Genomic DNA, 19,584 nt, shown 5'->3' on the forward strand with positions numbered 1-19,584 from the left:
CATAGCTCACTGCATAGGTTTCTTTCTAATATTTGTAGTGAACCTTACTGTATATATAACTAGCTATTAGTAATCTCAGGGCTAATTACTTCCTTTTTTCACTAATTTTTTTGTTGTGGTAAAATACACATAAAATTACCATCAATAATTTTTCAAGTGTACAGTTCAATAGTATTAAGTACATTCATCATCTTATACAGCCATCACTACCATCCATCTCCTTTCATCTTATGAAACTGAAACTCTAAAGCTGGGCACAGTGGCTCACCCCTGTAATCCCAGCACTTTGGGAAATCAAGGCAGGAGGATCACTTGAGGCTAGGAATTCAAGGTCAGCCTGGGCAATATAGTGAGACCCTGTCCTACCAACAGTGCACAGGGTTTCCACTTCTCCAGAACCTTACCAACAGTTGTTATTTTCAGGGTTGTTTTTTTTTTGTTTGTTTTTTGTTTTTTGAGACGGAGTTTCGCTCTTGTTACCCAGGCTGGAGTGCAATGGCACGATCTTGGCTCACCGCAACCTCTGCCTCCTGGGTTCAGGCAATTCTCCTGCCTCAGCCTCCTAAGTAGCTGGGATTACAGGCACGCGCCACCACGCCCAGCTAATTTTTTGTATTTTTAGGAGAGACGGGGTTTCACCATGTGGACCAGGATGGTCTCGATCTCTTGACCTCGTGATCCACCTGCCTCAGCCTCCCAAAGTGCTGGGATTACAGGCTTGAGCCACTGTGCCCGGCCTGTTTTTTGGTTTTTGTTTTGTTTTGTTTTTTGAGACATAGTTTTACCCTTGTCACCCAGGCTAGAGTGTAATGCTGCAGTCTTGGCCTCCCAAAGTGCTTGCAATTCAGGCATGAGCTACCATGCCTGGCCTTATTTTCTTTTTTTTTATAGTAGCCATCCTAATGGGTATGAGGTGGTATCTCATTATAGTTTTCATTTGCATTTTCTTTATGATTAGTGATGTTGAGCATCTTTTCATATCTTTGGCCATCTGTATCTTCTTTGAAGAATCAAATCCTTTGCACTTTTTCTTGTTTTGAGATGGAGTCTTGCTCTGTTGCCCAGGCTGGAGTGCAGTGGCACAATCCCAGCTCACTGCAACTTCCACCTCCAGGGTTCAAGCAATTCTCCTGCCTCAATCTCCTGAGTAGCTGGGACTACAGGCACATGCCACCATGCCTGGTTAATTTTTGTGTTTTTAGTAGGCACGGGGTTTCACCATGTTGGCCAGGCTGGTCTTGAGCTCCTGACCTCAGATGATCCACCATCTTGGCCTCCCAAAGTGCTAGGATTACAGGCATGAGCCACTGCGCCAGATCTTTGCCCATTTTTTGAATCAGTCTTTTACTATTGAGAATGATGTTAGCTGTGGGTTTTTCATATAAGGATTTTATTATGTTGAGATAGTTTCCTTCTCCTAGTTTGTTGAGTGAGCTATTAGTGATTTGGGGCCTAATTAACCCTCATTTGAAGTTTCCAAACTTCTTTTTGTTTCCACATTCTGTTATTCATTAGTACTTCTACTACAGACAAGTTGAAACATAAATTAGTTTTTTCACTTTTTATCAACTAGTAACAAAATATTTGGTGGAGGAAAAGACTGAAGTAATTGGTCAAAGATTTTTTTTTCTGAGACAGGGTCTCGCTATGTTGCTCAGACTGGTCTCCAACTCCTAGGCTCAAGCAATCCTCCTGCCTCAGACTTTGAGTCGCTGAGATCACAAGTGCACACCACCACACTCAGTCAAAGTTAGGTTTTTTTTTTTTTTTAATTGAGACAGGGTCTCACTCAGTTGCCTAGGCTGGAGTGCAGTGGCATGAACATGGCTCACTGTAGCCCTGACCTCCTGGGTCAAGCAATCCTCCTGCCTCAGTCTCCGAAGTAGCTGGGACTACAGGCTTGCACCACCATGCCTGGCTAATTTTTAAATTTTTTTGTAGAAATGGGGTCTCACTATGTTGCCCAAGATTATCTTGAACTCCTAGGTTCAAGCGATCCTCCACCTCATCCTCCCAAAGTGCTGGGATTATAAGCATGAACCATTGTGCCTGACCTAGATTTTTTTAAATGTTCCACTTGTTTTCAAATTTTCATGATATTATTAATGCCTTTTAGCATAGATAATTAAGAAATATAATGCCTTTAAGGGATTTGCTGGATTATAATGTCGAAAGGGACTCTCTATACTGGAATTTGAATAATTCTAACACATTTATATTGGCATGACTGACATCAAGTATCTACCCACAATGATCTCTTGCTCTGATATTTCCTTAAAGGTTCTCACATTCCAAATTGGAAATCACCCAGGTGTCCTGAACCCTAGTCCAGCTGTAGAGATTTTGCAGGTTCGCTTCATATGTGCCCACCCTGCTAGTATGTCAGTAACACCAGTATACAAAGTGCCAGCTGGTGTCCAGCCATGTCCTCTGCCACAGCACAACAAACAACTGGTAAGTACAGAGTATGTTTCCAACTAAGTTGGCACTTTTTTCTTCCATGCTTTAGAGATAGAGTCTGGAATTCTTTGAGGTACATATCCAGAAATGGAATTGCCAGATCATATGGTAGTTCTATTTTTGATTTTTTGAGGAGCTGCCACACTGTTTTCTATGGCAGCTGTACCATTTTACATTCTTACCAACAGTGCACAAGGGTTCCCATTTCTCCACATATCAACATTGAATGAACTATTTGTTCATTACTCATTTTCTGATAGTGTCTGAGAAGAGGTAATTAAACTAGATTAGAATTGACTACACTTGTTTACTATACTTCAGTACATAATCAGCTTGTGATTATGGCAGTAGATCATTGAGATCTATCTAAATAACTTCTAAATTTTGCTGATATCCTTTCCTACCAAATCTTTTATTAAGAATATTAATAAGTAATAAAATTTACCTCTTCTCCAAACCAATCATGAAGAATAATGCCAGCTAATTTCTTGTGTTTTCAGTAGAGACAGGGTTTTGCCATATTGACCAGGCTCATCTCGAACTCCTGAATTCAAGTGATATTCCCGCCTTGGCCTCCCAAAGTGCTGGGATTACAGGCATGAGCCACCATGCCTGGCCATTATTTATTTATTTATTTATTTCAAATGGTCTCACTTTGTCAACTACGGTAGAGAGCTGTAGTGCAATCATAGCTCTCTATAAGCTTGAACTAGGGCTCAAGCGATACTTCCACCTCAGCTTCTCGAGTAGCTGTGACTTCAGGTGCACACCATATGTGACTAATCTTTTTTTTTTTTTTTTTTTTTTTTTTTTGGTAGAGATGCAGGTTTCACACTTTGGGAGGCCAAGGTGGGAGGACTCCTTGAGCCCAGGAGTTTAAGACCAGCCCTGGCAACACAGTGAGACCCCATCTCTACAAAAAATTTAAATATTCTTGTAGCAGTAAGGTGATAATCACATTGTGGTTTTGATTTGCATTTCCCTGATCATCAGCAATGTTAAGTGTTTTTTCATATGTTTGTTGTCCATCTATGTTTGTATATCTTCTTTTGAGAATTGTCTGTTCATGTCCTTAGCCCACTTTTCGATAAGATTGCTTTTTCTTGCTAATTTTTTGGAGTTCATTGTAGATTCTTGATATTAGTCCTTTGTCAGAAGTATAGATTGTGAATATTTTCTCGCACTCTGTGGGTTGTCTGTTTACTTTGCTGACTGGTTTCTTTTGCTATGCAAAAGCTCTTTAGTTTAATTAAATCCCAGCTATTTATTTTTGTTTAAATTGCATTTGTTTTTGGGTTCTTGGTCATGAAATCCTTGCCTAAGCCAATGTCTAGAAGGGTTTTTCCAAAGTTATCTTCAAGAATTTTTATAAAGCCGGGCGCGGTGGCTCAAGCCTGTAATCCCAGCACTTTGGGAGGCTGAGGCGGGTGGATCACGAGGTCGAGAGATCGAGACCATCCTGGTCAACATGGTGAAACCCCGTCTCTACTAAAAATACAAAAAATTAGCTGGGCATGGCGGCACGTGCCTGTAATCCCAGCTACTCAGGAAGCTGAGGCAGGAGAATTGCCTGAGCCCAGGAGGCGGAGGTTGCGGTGAGCCGAGATCGCGCCATTGCACTCCAGCCTGGGTAACAAGAGCGAAACTCCGTCTCAAAAAAAAAAAAAAAGAAGAATTTTTATAGTTTCAAGTCTTAGATTTAAGTCCTTGATCCATCTTGAGTTGATTTTTTTATAAGATGAGAGATGACAATTCAGTTTCATTCTTCTATATTTGTCTTGCCAATTATCCCAGCACCATTTGTTAAATAGGGTGTCCTTTCCCCACTTTATGCTTTTGTTTGCAAAAATGGCCATAATTTAAACATCAAAATATAATGGATGTTGGTGTGGATATGGTGAACAGGGAACACTTCTACACTGCTGGTGGGAATGTAAACTAGTACAACCACTATGGTAAACAGTGTGGAGATTCCTTAAAGAACTAAAAGTAAAACTACCATTTGATCCAGCAATACCACTACTGGGTATCTACCCAGAGGAAAAAAAGTCATTATATTAAAAAAAAGTTGCACACACATGTTTATAGCAGCACAATTTGCAGTTGCAAAAATGTGGAAACAACTGAGATGCCCATAAATCAACAAGTGGATAAAGAAACTGTGAAGTACACACACACACACACACACACACACACACACACACACACGATGGAATACTACTCAGCCATAAAAAGGAATGAATTAATGGCATTTGCAGCAACCTGGATGGGATTGGAGAGTAGTATTCTTTTTTTTTTTTTTTTTTCTTTGAGAGAGTCTCGCTCTGTCGCCCAGGCTGGAGGGAAATGGCACAATCTCAGCTCACTGCAACCTCCACCTCCTGGGTTCAAGTGATTCTCCCTGCCTCAGCTTCCCGAGTAGCTAGGATTACAGGCACCCGCCACTACACCCAGCTAAATTTTGTATTTTTAGTAGAGACGGGGTTTTGCCATATTAGCCAGGCTGGTCTCAAACTCCTGACCTCAGGTGATCTGCCCTCCTTGGCCTCCCAAAGTGCTGGGATTAGAGGTGTGAGCCACCATGCCCAGCCTGGAGACTATTATTCAAACTGAAGTAACTCAGGAATGGAAAACCAAACATCTTGTGTTCTTACTCATACATGGGAGCTAAACTATGAGGATGCAAAGGCAAAAGAATGGTACAATAGACTTTGGGGACTTGGGAAAGGCAGAAGGGGTTAAGGGATTAAAGACTACAAATCAGGTCCACTGTATACTGCTTGAGGGATGGGTCCACCAAAATTCTGCAAATGCCCCCTAAAAACTTACTCTTGTAACCAAATACCACCTGTTCCCCAAAAGCCTATGGAAATTAAAAAAAATAGTAAAATTAATAAAAAGTAAAATAAATTAAAATTTAACAATTATCCAGGTGTGGTGGCACACACATGTAGTCCTAACTACTCAGGAAACTGAATTGGAAAAATGGCTTGAGCCTGGGATGTTGAGGCTGTAGTGAACCATGGTCATGCTGTTATATTCCAGCCTACACAGCAGAGAAAGACCCTGTCTCCAAAAATAAAAATAAAAAGACCTGGACTTTACAAAAAATTCAAAACAATAACAAAAAAGGGCAAATGTGCCTTTTCTAGATTAAAATATACTAAAGAGGTAAACAATCAAATACAATGCATACATAAATCTTGATTAACTTCTAGATCTAAACTAAAAAACATGTAAAAACATTTGGGGGTGACGTTTTGGGAAATGAAAATATTGACCATACATTTGATGACATTGAATTAGTGTCAATATTATTGTGTGTGATATCCTGTTTCTTACATAGCAGAATGTTCTCATATTCTTAGAATACATGCTGAAATATCTAGGGGTGAAGTCCAATGATGTCTATACATCAACAAAACAAAATAACAACCATATATGGAAGGTGAGGAAGGAGAGGGAGACAGAGAAAAGGCAAATGTAACTAAATGTTAAGAACTGGTGAATCCAGGTGAAGTGTATGTATATAGGTATTTATTGTATTATTCTTTGAATATAGCTGTAAGTTTGCAAATTGTTAAGGTAAAAATATTGAGAGAAAACTTGATCCCTAGCTTTAGAGATATCTTACTACTTCTTAGGCTATTAATTTTTAAATTTATCTTTTATTACTTTCTATTTTAATGCAGATTCCTGTATCAAGCCTAAGGGACACAGTCCTGGAACTAGCAGTGTTTGATCAACATAGAAGAAAGTTTGATAATTTCAGTTCACTAATGCTAGAATGGAAATCCTCTAGTGAAACGCTAGCCCATTTCAAAGATTATAAATCAGTGGAAATGGTAGCAAAAGATGATGGCAGTGGGCAGACTCGGTTACATGGTATTGTGAAAATTTACAAGTCTTTTTGTATACCTGAGTGGTTCTACAATTATTTTCTTCCTTCCTTCCTCCTTCTCTTTTTCTCTCTCTCTCTTTCCTTTTTTTTTTTTTTTTTTTTTGACAGAGTCTCACTCTGTTGCCCAGGCTGGAGTGCAACGGCACTCTCGGCTTACTGCAGCCTCCACCTTTGGGGTTCAAGCAATTCTTGTGCCTCAGCCTCCTGAGTAGCTGGGACTACAGGTGCATGCCACCGTGCTCAGCTAATTTTTTGTATTTTAGTAGAGACGGGGTTTCACCATGTTGCCCAAGATGATCTCGAACTCTTGAGCTCAAGCAATCCACCTGCCCCAGCCTCCCAAAGTGCTAGAATTACAGGCATGAGCTGCCACATCCAGCCCTAAATATTTTCTTATGGGCAAGAGTTTTATTTTGGATTTTATCACATATCACCTTTTATCTTTGACCCTTGTATTTTTTAGAAAACATAAAGGCAGTTTTCCTTGTTTACAAAGCTAGGGCTGAGGAGCCAACATTAAATTAATTTTAAAATGGATTTCTTTTTCTTTATACAGAGGGTATTTTTCTGTCTCTCAGGCTGGAGAGCAGTGGAGCAGATCATAGATTAATACAACCTCAAACTCTGCCCTGCCCTGGCCTGCCCTGCCTGGCTGGAGTGCACTGGCACAATCTTGGCTCATTGCAACCTCCACCTCCCGGGTTCAAGGGATTCTTCCGCCTCAGCCTCCCAAGTAGCTGGGACCACAGGCACGTGCCACCACGACCAGCTAATTTTTGTATTTTTAGTAGAAATGGGGTTTCACCATCTTGGCCAGGATGGTCTCGATCTCTTGACCTCATGATCCGCCCACCTGGGCCTCCCAAAGTGCTGGGATTATAGGCGTGAGCCACTGAGCCCAGCTGTATGTATTTCTTTCTTTCTTTCTTTCTTTTTTTTTTTTTTTTTTTTTGAGACAGAGTTTCATTCTTGTTACCCAGGCTGGAGTGCAATGGCGCGATCTCGGCTCACTGCAACCTCCGCCTCCTGGTTTCAGGCAATTCTCCTGCCTCAGCCTCCTGAGTAGCTGGGATTACAGGCACACGCCACCATGCCCAGCTAATTATTTTGTATTTTTAGTAGAGACGGAGTTTCACCATGTTGATCAGGATGGTCTCGATCTCTTGACCTCGTGATCCACCTGCCTCGGCCTCCCAAAGTGCTGGGATTACAGATGTATTTCTATAATACCACTTATCACACTGTATTGCAGTGGTTGGTTTACTACTCAGTCACCCCTCACTAAACTGTGGGTTTCTTTGAAGGCAAGGATTGTGTTTTCTTCTTAATTTCTATATTCTAATTACCTAACATAGCACCTGGCATGTAGCAGGCCCTCAATAAATACTTGTTGAATGAATGTGGCATCATGAGAAACTGCCTCACAGATTTAGGCATGATAATATATTGAGGACAAAATTAAAATTGACCTAAGTGAAGTGGCAGATTCATGTTTGTTAAATTAAAAAAAAAAATTTTAAAGGCCAGGTGCAGTAGCTCACACCTATAATCCCAGCACTTTAGGAGGCTGAGACAGGAGGATCACTTGAGCTCAGGAGTTCAAAACCAGCCTGGGTAACATAGCAAAACTCTGTTTCTACAAAACATTAGCCAAGCATGTTGATGTGCACCTGTGGTCCCAGCTACTTGGGAGGCTGAGGTGGGAAGATCACTTGAGCCAGGTAGGTAGGGGGTGCAGTAAACTGTGATTGCACTACTGCATTTCAGCCTGGGTGAAAGAGTGAGACCCTGTCACCAAAAAAAAAAAAAAAAAAAATGGTGGGGGAGAAAAGAGAGAAAGAGGAAAGAAAATAGAAAATTGAATGATTAAAGCAGAGTCAGAAAGAATATGGAAGCCTTCAGATACAAGTTTAAGGAATTTGGATTGATGTAATTAAGAATAGTTAGCAATTTTAAAACTCTGTTAAGTGACTTACATAACTTTTGCATGTAGAGAACAGTTTAGGAGAATGAAAGATCCCAAAGGACTATCCCTTTCTCATTTCCATTTGTAAACTGGACAAAAATTTCCCTGTATACTTGTCAGTCTATTTTGAACTCATAGACCATCAAAGCTAGAAAGAATTTTAGATTTTGACTGGCCTAGTCCCTCATTTAATAAAGGAACTAAGAGATAAAGTGTTTGCTCAGGATCATATGGGTACATATTGGCAGGGTCAGCCCAAAACCCAGTTTTCAGGCCGGGCACAGTGGCTCACATCTGTAATCCCAGCACTTTGGGAGGCCAAGGCAGGAGGATCACAAGGTCAAGAGATTGAGACTATCCTGACCAACATAGTGAAACCCCATCTCTACTAAAAATGCAAAAATTAGCCGGGCATGTAATGCACACCTATAGTCTCAGCTACTCGGGAGGCTGAGGCAGGAGAATTGCTTGAACCTAGGAGGCAGAGGTTGTGGTGAGCAGAAATCATGCCACTGCCCTCCAGCCTGGACAATAGAGTAAGACTCCATCTCAAAAAAACAAAAACAAAAAACAGTTTTCTCTTGTATATTTCCCCATTCAGTTTTTCTCCTCTTCAATAAAGCACCATTTGGAAAAACTGGCAGAATTTGGTTTTCTAGAAATACTTGTGGATTTTACATGTTATTGTTTCTCACTGGGTATTTTTCTGCATGTTTCCAGGTCATCAGATTCTTAAAGTACATCAGATAAAAGGGACTGTACTCATTGGAGTCCATTTTGTGGGCTACTCGGAGAAGAAAAGCCCAAAAGTGAGTGGAGATTCTAATATAAGAAATATAAATTAAACAATTGAAATGTAAAGCTCTTCTTTAAAAGTTGTACAACTTACATAAACCTGAGACCTCTGTGATTCTGTTATTTTTGGCACTTGAGAGAGTCCTGGAAACTTCTCACAAAGAGCTGAAGAATTAGACATTTATTTTATTATTATTATTATTACAATTTTTTTTTTTTTTTAGATGAAGTCTCGCTCTGTTACCCAGGATGGAGTACAGTGGCGATATCTTGGCTCACTGCAATCTCTGCCTCTCAGGTTCAGGCGATTCTCCTGCCTCAGCCTCCCAACTAGCTGGGATTACAGGTGCCCACCCCCATGCTCAGCTAATTTTTGCATTTTTAGTAGAGACGGGGTTTCACCATGTTGACCAGGCTGATTCTCCTGACCTCAGATGATCTGCCCGCCTCGGCCTCCCAAAGTGCTGGGATTACAAGTGCGAGCCATTGCACCCAGTCAAGAATTAGACACTTATATTCACCTTTGTGGTTCTTATTCTATTTCTAGGAAATTTCCAACTTGCCCATATCTACAACTGTGGAGCTGCTCCTGGTAGATGATGTAACTGTAGTGCCTGAGAATGCCACCATCTATAACCACCCTGATGTGAAGGTAGAAACTGTATGAGTGTAGTTAAATGGAATTATATTGAAGGGGAAATTACTAAAATTAATAGTATAACAATTAAAAAGCTCACTTATGTGTTGAAAATAACTGATATATATGTAAAACACACATATAATAGTTGCACTATCCTTAAAAATTATAATTTAATTATATTTTGTCTTTTGTGCATTTACTTTAATCTTTTTATCCCATATTCTTTCTTAGGTAGGTAGAAATTATTTTCTTTGAGCTATTTATAAACTGAAGGGAACAGAATATTGTTTGTCTGATTTTTCCATAGGAAATATTTACCCTTGTGGAAGGATCCGGTTATTTTTTAGTCAACAGCAGTGAGCAGGATGTTGTCACCATCATTTACATGGAAGCAGAAAACTCTGTTGAGGTGAGCTCTAGAGATAATCCCAGATTGATGGTCTCAGGCCAAAGCTCATTCTTATGAGATTAATTGGAAAAATTCCATTGTGTGTCTAAAACTTGTTAGAGAAGTAACATTTGCCTCTTTTTTTTTTCCTGAGACAGAGTCTCTCTCTGTTGCTCAGTCTGGATTGCAGCAGCACTATCTCAGCTTACTGCAACGTCCAACTCCTGGGTTAAAGCGATTCTCCTGCCTCAGCGTCCAGAGTAGCTGGGACTACAGGCGCATGCCACCAGGCCCGGCTAATTTTTTCTATTTTTAGTAGAGACAGGGTTTCACCATGTTAGCCAGGATGATCTCAATCCCCTGACCTTGTGATCCACTCGCCTCAGCTTCCCAAAGTGCGGGAATTACAGGCTTGAGCCACCACACCCAGCCCACCTCTCTTTCTTTCTTTAACCTACGCAGATGCTTCAACCAAAAGTGAGCACTTTTTTTGCTTCTGGTGGAACTGGGACAGTATAAGAGATCTCTAGTTAGACAATTTCCATTAAAAGAAGTTTCATTTTTATAAGTTTGAAAATGCACATCTGTGTAGATACTTAAATATTTATACTATTGACTTTTTTTTTTTTTTTTTTTTTTATGGAGTCTTGCTCTGTCACCAGGCTGGAGTGCAGTGGCACAACCTTGGCTCACTGCAACCTCCGCCTCCCCGGTTCAAGTGATTCCCCTACCTCAGCCTCCCAAGTAACTGGAACTACAGGTGTGTGCCACCACACCCGGGTAATTTTTTGTATTTTTAGTAGAGATGGGGTTTCACCAAGTTGGCCCGGATGATCTTGATCTCCTGACTTCATGATCCACCACCTCAGCCCCCCAGAGTGCTGGGATTACAAGCATGAGCCATGGCACCCGGCCTGACTTTATTTTATTTTTTAGAGATATCTCGCTCTGTTGCCCAGGCTGGAGTGCAGTGGTACAATCTCAGCTCACTGCAACCTCCACCTTTCAGGTTCAAGTGATTCTTCTGCCTCAGCCTCCCCACTATCTGGGATTACAGTCGCCCACCACCATACCTGGCTACTTTTATATTTTTAGTAGAGATGGGGTTTTACCATGTTAATGAGACTGGTCTTCAACTCTTGACCTCAAGTGGTCTGTCCACCTCAGCCTCCCAATGTGCTGGGATTACAGGTGTGAGCCACCGTGGGCAGCCACTATTGACTTTATAACGTGAGTATATGATATTTTCAGCCAGGACATGACAACTCAAAACATTAACCTAACTCTATAGTCAGAATGCCAAAGGATTTGTTTTTACTTGACTTACAGTAATAAAAATAATACCATGTATTGATATATGTATATAGTTCCTTAGAGCTCAAAGGAATTTAACTTATCGTAGTCATAATATATGTTTCAAAAAGGGAAGACTGAGGTACAAATGATATGAAAAAAACATGCTATTGTGCAGGAACTGTAGTACAAAGAAAAAAACCAGTGCTAGTTGTTCCAGTGCTTTCTCCCGCTACTAGTGATTGTGGCATAAGTGGATATGATTTTTCTTCATGATATCCTTTCCCTGTTCATAATTAAGAAGCTGGATATGTGTATTGGATTCTGCTTGAATTCAATCAACATAATTTCTGTTCTTTACTATTTGCTTTTTGTTTTGGTTTGGTTTGGTTTTGTAAAGAGAGGGTCTCACTCTGTTGTTAAGGCTGGAGTGCAATGGCCTGATTATAGCTCACTATAGCCTTGAGCTCCCAGACTCAAGTGATCCTCCCACCTCAGCCTCCTGAATAACTGGGATTACAGGTGTGTGCCACCATGCTCAGCTAATTTTTGTTGTTTTTTTGTTTGTTTTTGAGAAAGAAGATCTCACTTTGTTTCCCAGGCTAGAGTGCAGTGGCATAATCTCAACTCACTGCAGCCTCAACCTCCCAAGTTCAAGTGATCCTCCCTCAGCCTCCTGAGTAACTAGGACTACAGGCACACGCCACCACGCCCAGCTAATTTTCGTTTTGTTTTGTTTTGGGTAAAGACAGGGTTTCAGCCGGGCGCGGTGGCTCAAGCTTGTAATCCCAGCACTTTGGGAGGCCGAGGCGGGTGGATCACGAGGTCAAGAGATCGAGACCATCCTGGTCAACATGGTGAAACCCCGTCTCTACTAAAAATACAAAAAAATTAGCTGGGCATGGTGGCGCGTGCCTGTAATCCCAGCTACTCAGGAGGCTGAGGCAGGAGAATTGCCTGATCCCAGGAGGCGGAGGTTGCGGTGAGCCGAGATTGCGCCATTGCACTCCAGCCTGGGTAACAAGAGTGAAACTACGTCTCAAAAAAAAAAAAAAAAAAAAAAGACAGGGTTTCATCATGTTGCCCAGGCCTGTCTCAAACTCCTGGGCTCAAGCAATCCTCCCTCCTCAGCCTCCCAAAGTGCTGGCATTATAGGCATGTGCCACCACACCCAGCCTTGCTAATTTTCTGTTTTAAGTTTTTATAGAGACCAGGATTTTGCTTTGTTTCACAGGCTGGTCTCGAACTCCTGGGCTTAAGTGATCCTCCTGCCTCGGTTTCCCAAAGTGCTAGGATTATAGGCACGAGCCACTGCACCCAACCTATATTTGTTAAGGTACATATTTTGGCATGATCAGAAACATCACGTTAAGTGTACATATTATGCTACGCCTGAATAATGTTACCTGACCTCTGAGAGTCCCCAGTTCAAAGAAAGCAAGATGTTGTCTTTTCTGCTTTGGGTAAAAATAGTTGCTTTGATTATGCTTGGAGTATGTTTGCTTCTTTATCCAGCTACCATCTTCTTACTTCTAGTTAGTTCCATTACATCCTGGATTTCTTGCCTTGGAGGTGTATGATCTTTGTTTGGCTTTCTTGGGTCCAGCAACAGCCCATCTCAGGGTGTCAGACATACAAGAGCTGGAGCTTGATCTGATTGATAAGGTGAGACATCTTTGCTTTATCTCAGAAATTAGGCAAGTCTTGTTTTTAGTCCCCAGCAACCCTTAATATAGTCTCTGCTCAGCTACTGTGTGTGTATACCAGGACTTCTGGTAATGTTAATGGAAATACCTGCCCTTAAAGAACAACATTTCCTGGCCGGGCGCAGTGGCTCATGCCTGAAATCCCAGCACTCACCAACATGGAGACCAGCCTGACCAACATGGAGAAACTCTGTCTCTACTAAAAATACAAAATTAGTCAGCTGTGGTGGCCATGCCTGTAATCCCAGCCACTTGGGACGCTGAGGCAGGAGAATCACTTGAACCTGGGAGGTGGAGGTTGCTGTAAGCCGAGATCACACCATTGCACTTCAGCCTGGGCAACAAGAGTGAAACTCCAGCTCAAAAAAAGAAAGAAAGAAAGAAAGAAAACCTTTCAACATTAAACAGATGAAGATAAATAGACTGTTTAAAAAAACAACAACAACAACTTAAAACAATGCACATAGATTAAACTTATTTGATTAAAGGCTGACCAGAATCACTTAGCATGAAAAAAAAGTATTCTGCCCTCTAAGAGTTAGACTGCCATTAGTGAATAAGACATCTTTACTAAAATCTTTTTCTTTTATTTTTTTTCTTATCAGGTCCTAGGACTTAAAAATCTTTTTCTTTTTAACTACTAGGTTGAAATAGGCAAAACTGTGTTAGTGACTGTGAGGGTTCTTGGCTCCTCCAAACGCCCGTTCCTAAATAAATACTTCAGAAACATGGAGCTCAAACTGCAGTTGGCTTCTGCCATTGTCACCCTGACGTAAGTACCATCTTGTTTTTTTTTTTTTTAGTAGAGTATCATCTGCTAAAGTAAGCACCATTTCAATACTTCCTTCTCCCCATGCATAATATAAAACTCTCCCTCCTTGTAACCTAGTCATCTTTCCCTTAGATTATTTCAGATTTTCTCCCTTCCTTTTTTGTTAGAATATATTTCAGCCCATATACTATCTTCCCATATTCAACTTTCTACAAAATACCCATTTGAGCCTGGCGTGAGGGTCCATGCCTGTAGTCCCAGCTACTCAGGATGCTAGGGCAGAGGACTCACTTGAGCCCAGGAGCAAGAGGCTATGATGTGCTATAATTGCACCTGTGAATAGCCACTGCACTCCTGCCTGGGCAACATAGCAAGGCCCCCATCTCTTAAAATACACACACACACACACACACACACACACACACACACACACACACACACACACTTGATGTTCTCAGATGCCTTGTTTTGGGGCTAAGATCATGTGTCATTAATATTTCCATTTTCTGAAACATCTCCTTAGATGATATCCTTTGGGGGTGCTTCAGGCTAGAGAACCCTTCAAAAATATATTTAGAGGCAGAGGTACTAGTAGTCCCTCTGAGACAGGAGAAATTCAGGAATTCTAGGCAATTTGGTGTTTGCAATTTTACCAGTCTATGTTTATATTCCTTATTTCTCTGGAGCCTTAGAACAAATTTTTGCCTCTCAGGAGCCTTCCGCCATTCCCATGAAATTTGTCTTTACTCTGGAAATTTATTTTCTGGCAATTCCCCCAACCCAGAGTTAAAATGAGCAAAAAATGTTAAACACCTTGGAAAGATATACCACTGGCCACTCTCAGAACCTAATTTTGGCCAGGCATGGTAGCTCATGCTGTATTCCCAGCACGATGGGAGGCTGTGGCCGGTGAATTGCTTACATCCAAAATTCAAGACCAGCCTGGGCAACACAGTGAGACTCGGGGTCTACAAAAAAAAATAAGAAGAAGAAAATTAGCCAGGCATGGTGGTATGTACTTGTAGTCCCAGTTACTTGGGAAGCTGAGGTGGGAGGATACCTTAAGTCTGGGAGGTTGAGGCTGCAGTGAGCTGAGATCATGCCACTGCACTCCAGCCTGGGCAACAGAGTAAGACCCTGTCTCAAAACAAAACAAAAATCTTTCTCACTTGAGAATACATGGGTCTTTGCAGGCTAATGGAGGAACAAGACAAATACTCTGAAAATTATATCCTTCGAGGTATCACTGTTGGGCAAACCACACTTGTGGCTATTGCCAGGGACAAGATGGGAAGAAAATACACATCAGCTTCTCAGCATATTGAAGTAAGGAAATTATCTCACCCAAAATTTGTGCTTTTTCTTGCATAACATCATTTGTCTTTTTCTGTTAGTTTATACAAGTTAAAAATCATCTGACTGGCTGGGCACAGTGGCTCACACCACCATGTGAGCACTTTGGGAGGCTGAGGTAGGAACATCACTTAAACCCAGGAGTATGAAACTAGCCTGGGAAACATTGTTAGAGTCCGTCTCTACAAAAAATAAAAGTAAAATAAAATAAATTAGCAGCTAGGTGTGGTGGCTCACACCTGTAATCCCAGCACTTTGGGAGGCCGAGGTAGGTGGATCACTTGAGGTCAGGAGTTCAAGACCAGCCTGGCCAACATGGTGAAACCCCATCTCTACTAAAAATACAAAAAATTAGCCGGGCATGGTGGTGAGTACCTGTAATCCCAGCTACTTGGGAGGCTGAGGCAGGAGAATCGCTTGAACTCGGGAGGCAGAGATCACACCACTGTACTCCAGTCTGGGTGACAGAGTGAAACTCTATCTGAAAAAAAAAAGAAAGAAATTAGCCAGGTGGTACACACCTCTGGTCCCAGCCACTCAGGACCGAAGGAGGAGGACTGCTTGAGCCCAGCCATTTGAGGCTGCAGTGAGCTGTGATCATGCCACTGCTCTCCAGCATGAGCAACAGAGCAAGACTCTGTTTCAAAAAAAAAAAAAAAATTTTTTTTAATGACCATGATTACATATTTTAAAATTGACTCTAGTTAGTTACCGTTGTCCTTTTGGTTTTCTTCTTCAAGGTGTTTCCTCCATTCAGACTTCTTCCAGAGAAAATGACACTGATTCCAACAAATATGATGCAGGTAAACTTCAAGGCAGAAAAATAAGATTTACATTTTATCTTTACCCCCCTCTCTCTCTCTCTCTGTCTCTCTCTTTCTCTCTCTCTCTCTCACACACACACACACACACACCCCTCTTCCTATTGATCTCTTATCTACTCTCACCCAAATACTACTGGATCTGATAAAGAACAAGATTAGTATTTTCCCTGACCCATGATGTACAGTCATATAAAGACTCTCTTAGAATCCCACGGATCATTTGTGGTACTTCCATTTCTTCTGCATCTGAATTGATATGGGATATGTTATTCAAGAAATGAGAGAAGATGAAGAAGTCAAGTTTCTTGGACAAATTTTTGGGAAAAGACACATGATTTCTCCCTCATATTCTAGATATTCAATGGTATATTTAAATTCCAGGTAATGTCTGAAGGTGGTCCCCAGCCCCAATCCATCATTCATTTCTCCATCAGTAATCAGACTGTGGCTGTTGTTAATAGGAGGGGGCAAGTTACAGGGAAGATGGTTGGCACAGCTGTGGTTCATGGCACCATCCAGACAGTAAATGAAGATACTGGCAAAGTCATTGTGTTTTCCCAGGTATTGGTTGTTTGCTCTGCTCTGCTTCTACTCTTCTATTCAGGAACCATATTGGGTGAGAAGGGGAGGGAGTGGTAATGAGGAGGGTGTCAGCAGCCCAGGAAAAGCCTTTTAGTGCTCCCATCTGGCATTCTGTCAACCAGGCATGGAAAATATTTCATCTTTAATTAAAACTCCACAGAGTACTTGGCATTGTTATAATATATGGTCCCCATCCTTAAAGAATTATTTGAAGAAGAGAGAAACAAATACATCTATCTAATATGTTTTTTCAAATGTTTGTTATACGTAATAATGTATGTATTTATGGGGTACATGAGTTATTTTGATATAGACATACAATGCATATTAATTAAATCAGGATAAATGGGGAATCCACCACCTCAAGCATTTATCCCTTCTATGTTACAGAAGTCCAATTATACTCCTTAGTTATTTTTAAATAAACAATAAGTTATTGTTGACCATAGTCACCCTGTTGTGCTATTAAATACTAGATCTTATTCATTCTATCTAACTATATTTTTGTACCCATTAATCATCCCCATTTCCCCCCTACCCACCCACTACCCTTTCCAGCCTCTGGTAACCATCATTCCACTCTTTATGAGTTCGACTGTTTTAATTTTTAGCTCCCACAGATATGTAAGTGAGAACATGTGAAGTTTGTCTTTGTCTTTCTATGCCTGGCTTATTTCACTTGACATAATGATCTCTCGTTTCATTCATACTGTTGCAAATAATAGGATCTCATTCTTTTAATGCGTGAATAGTACTGTGTTGTATATATGTACCACATTTTCTTTATCCATTTGTTTGTTGATGGAGACTTAGGTTGCCTCCAAATCTTGGCTATTGTGAATAGTGTTGCAATAAACATGGATAAGGTTTTTTACTGAATGTCAAAAACAATAACAAACTGGTTATCATAAGGATCTCTGTCCGCCCCACAGAAACTCCCTGTTAGCCTAAGCTTGCTCTCTACCCTGTTGAGCAGGATGAAGTACAGATTGAAGTTGTTCAGCTAAGGGCTGTTAGGATCCTTGCAGCTGCAACCCGGCTCATCACAGCTACCAAGGTCAGTATAATGGCTGTGTTCAGGGCTCATTATTCTGATAATTGTAACTGAGTAGTATACATAGCACAATGCCACTATTTCTTTTCAGATGCCAGTTTATGTCATGGGAGTTACCAGTACCCAGACCCCTTTCTCCTTCAGCAGTGCTAATCCTGGGCTCACATTTCACTGGTCTATGAGTAAAAGAGATGTATTGGATCTATTGCCCAGGCATTCAGAGGTAAGAATTTATCTGTTTATTATGTTAGCATAGGGATCTTGACATTAATTTTATTTTATCATAAGTTTTTTTTTGTTTTGTTTTGAGATGGGGTCTCACTCTGTCAACTGAGCTGGAGTGCAGTGGTATCACCTCCGCTCACTGAAACCTCTGCCTTCCAAGCTAAAGTGATCCTCCCACCTCAGCCTCCCAAGTAGCTGGGACTACAGGCGCATGCCACTATGCCTGGATAATTTTCTTGTTGAGATGGGGCTTTTTTGCCTTGTTACCCAGGCTGTTCTTAAACTCCTGAGCTTAGGTGATCCACCCACCATGGCCTCCCAAAGTGCTGGGATTACAGGCATGAGCCACCACTCTCAGCCTATCATGAATTTTAGACTGATTACTCATTCTCTAAACTACACAATATTATTACTTATTTACTTTGCCTATTGTTCTCTGAACGCTGGAAACCTGCAAAGCAATAAAGAATCCAAATTTGAGTATGCAGATAATACTGTATGATTTTTTATTTTTTTATTTTTTGCTGGAAAGAGCTCTCAAAAATGATCTTTAATATTGTATTTATTATATAATGTTATTGTAATAATGTATTTGTGAGCAGATGACTATATTAGATGAGTAACGCTATGAATATAAAGTATATATGCATAGAATTTAAATATATAATTTTTACTGTTTTATGTTGAGACACATTTGATTATATTCATAATCATGTTTGTGGTACATGATGGGTGATTACCTTAACAGTAAGAAATGTGGAGGGCTACAGATGGCATTGCTCTGTTTAGCATGTTCCTGGCCCATCCTACTTAGAACTAGGGAAGAACTGGATCCCCATGTCAGGCACTTTGGGTACCATGGGGCTATAGTTGCCTACCAACTGGCAGCTGATTCTGGACTGGGTGTCTTGTATCAATGACAAATTTAAGAAGAGTGATTAATTAAAAGGCTGGGTACAGTGGCTCACTCTTGTAATCCCAGCACTTTGGGAGGCCAAGGCGAGCAGATCACCTGAGGTCAGGAGTTCAAAACCAGCCTGACCAACATGGAGAAACCCCGTCTCTACTAAAAATACAAAAATTAGCCAGATGTGGTGGCACATGCCTGTAATCCCAGCTGCTTAGGAGGCTGAGGCAGGAGAATCACTTGAACCCAGGCAGCAGAGGTTGCAGTGAGCCAAGATCGCACCATTACACTCTAGCCTGGGCAACAAGAGCAAAACTCTATCTCAAAAAAAAAAAAAAAAAAAGAACAGTGATTAATTAAACTGCCCCTCCATGGTTCCCTTTGGTATCTAGTGGGGTTGGCTCCTCCTAGTTCACTACCTGCTGTGTCTGGAACCACAGAAGACCTCAGGATAGACATCTAGGATATCCACAGTTCAACTTGACAGTATATCTCTCTGAAAAAAGAACTTTGATGTTTTCATGTACATAGTATTAAACCTCACACTGAAACCTGAAAAAGACAAAAAAAAAAAAAAGTTTGGGAGAAACTACATAAAGTTTACTACAGATAAATTTTACCTAGTTCAATGAAACTCACCCAAGGTGGTCTGAGGACAGTGGCAACAGCTAGGTCTGGGTTTTACCTTAGGAAAAGGGACCTGGGGCCATGAGACCCA

At 41.0% G+C, this 19,584-nt stretch overlaps 1 protein-coding gene across 2 annotated transcripts in view; it reads left to right on the forward strand.

Annotated features, from left to right (window-relative positions):
* NUP210L (nucleoporin 210 like) overlaps positions 1-19,584 on the forward strand; it is a 140,980-nt gene that overhangs the window by 72,420 nt on the left and 48,976 nt on the right. For both annotated transcript variants that reach the window (XM_039460004.2, XM_039460005.2), the window contains exons 16-27: positions 2,281-2,454; positions 6,153-6,345; positions 9,048-9,136; positions 9,670-9,774; positions 10,070-10,171; positions 12,980-13,108; positions 13,794-13,921; positions 15,115-15,247; positions 16,015-16,077; positions 16,480-16,659; positions 17,657-17,737; positions 17,826-17,957. In XM_039460004.2, the coding sequence (XP_039315938.1) occupies positions 2,281-2,454; positions 6,153-6,345; positions 9,048-9,136; positions 9,670-9,774; positions 10,070-10,171; positions 12,980-13,108; positions 13,794-13,921; positions 15,115-15,247; positions 16,015-16,077; positions 16,480-16,659; positions 17,657-17,737; positions 17,826-17,957 (1,509 nt within the window). The remainder of the gene's footprint in view (positions 1-2,280; positions 2,455-6,152; positions 6,346-9,047; positions 9,137-9,669; positions 9,775-10,069; positions 10,172-12,979; positions 13,109-13,793; positions 13,922-15,114; positions 15,248-16,014; positions 16,078-16,479; positions 16,660-17,656; positions 17,738-17,825; positions 17,958-19,584) is intronic.

The sequence above is a fragment of the Saimiri boliviensis genome, chromosome 19 (assembly GCF_048565385.1).
Source record: "Saimiri boliviensis isolate mSaiBol1 chromosome 19, mSaiBol1.pri, whole genome shotgun sequence".
Taxonomy (NCBI): Eukaryota; Metazoa; Chordata; class Mammalia; order Primates; family Cebidae; genus Saimiri; species Saimiri boliviensis.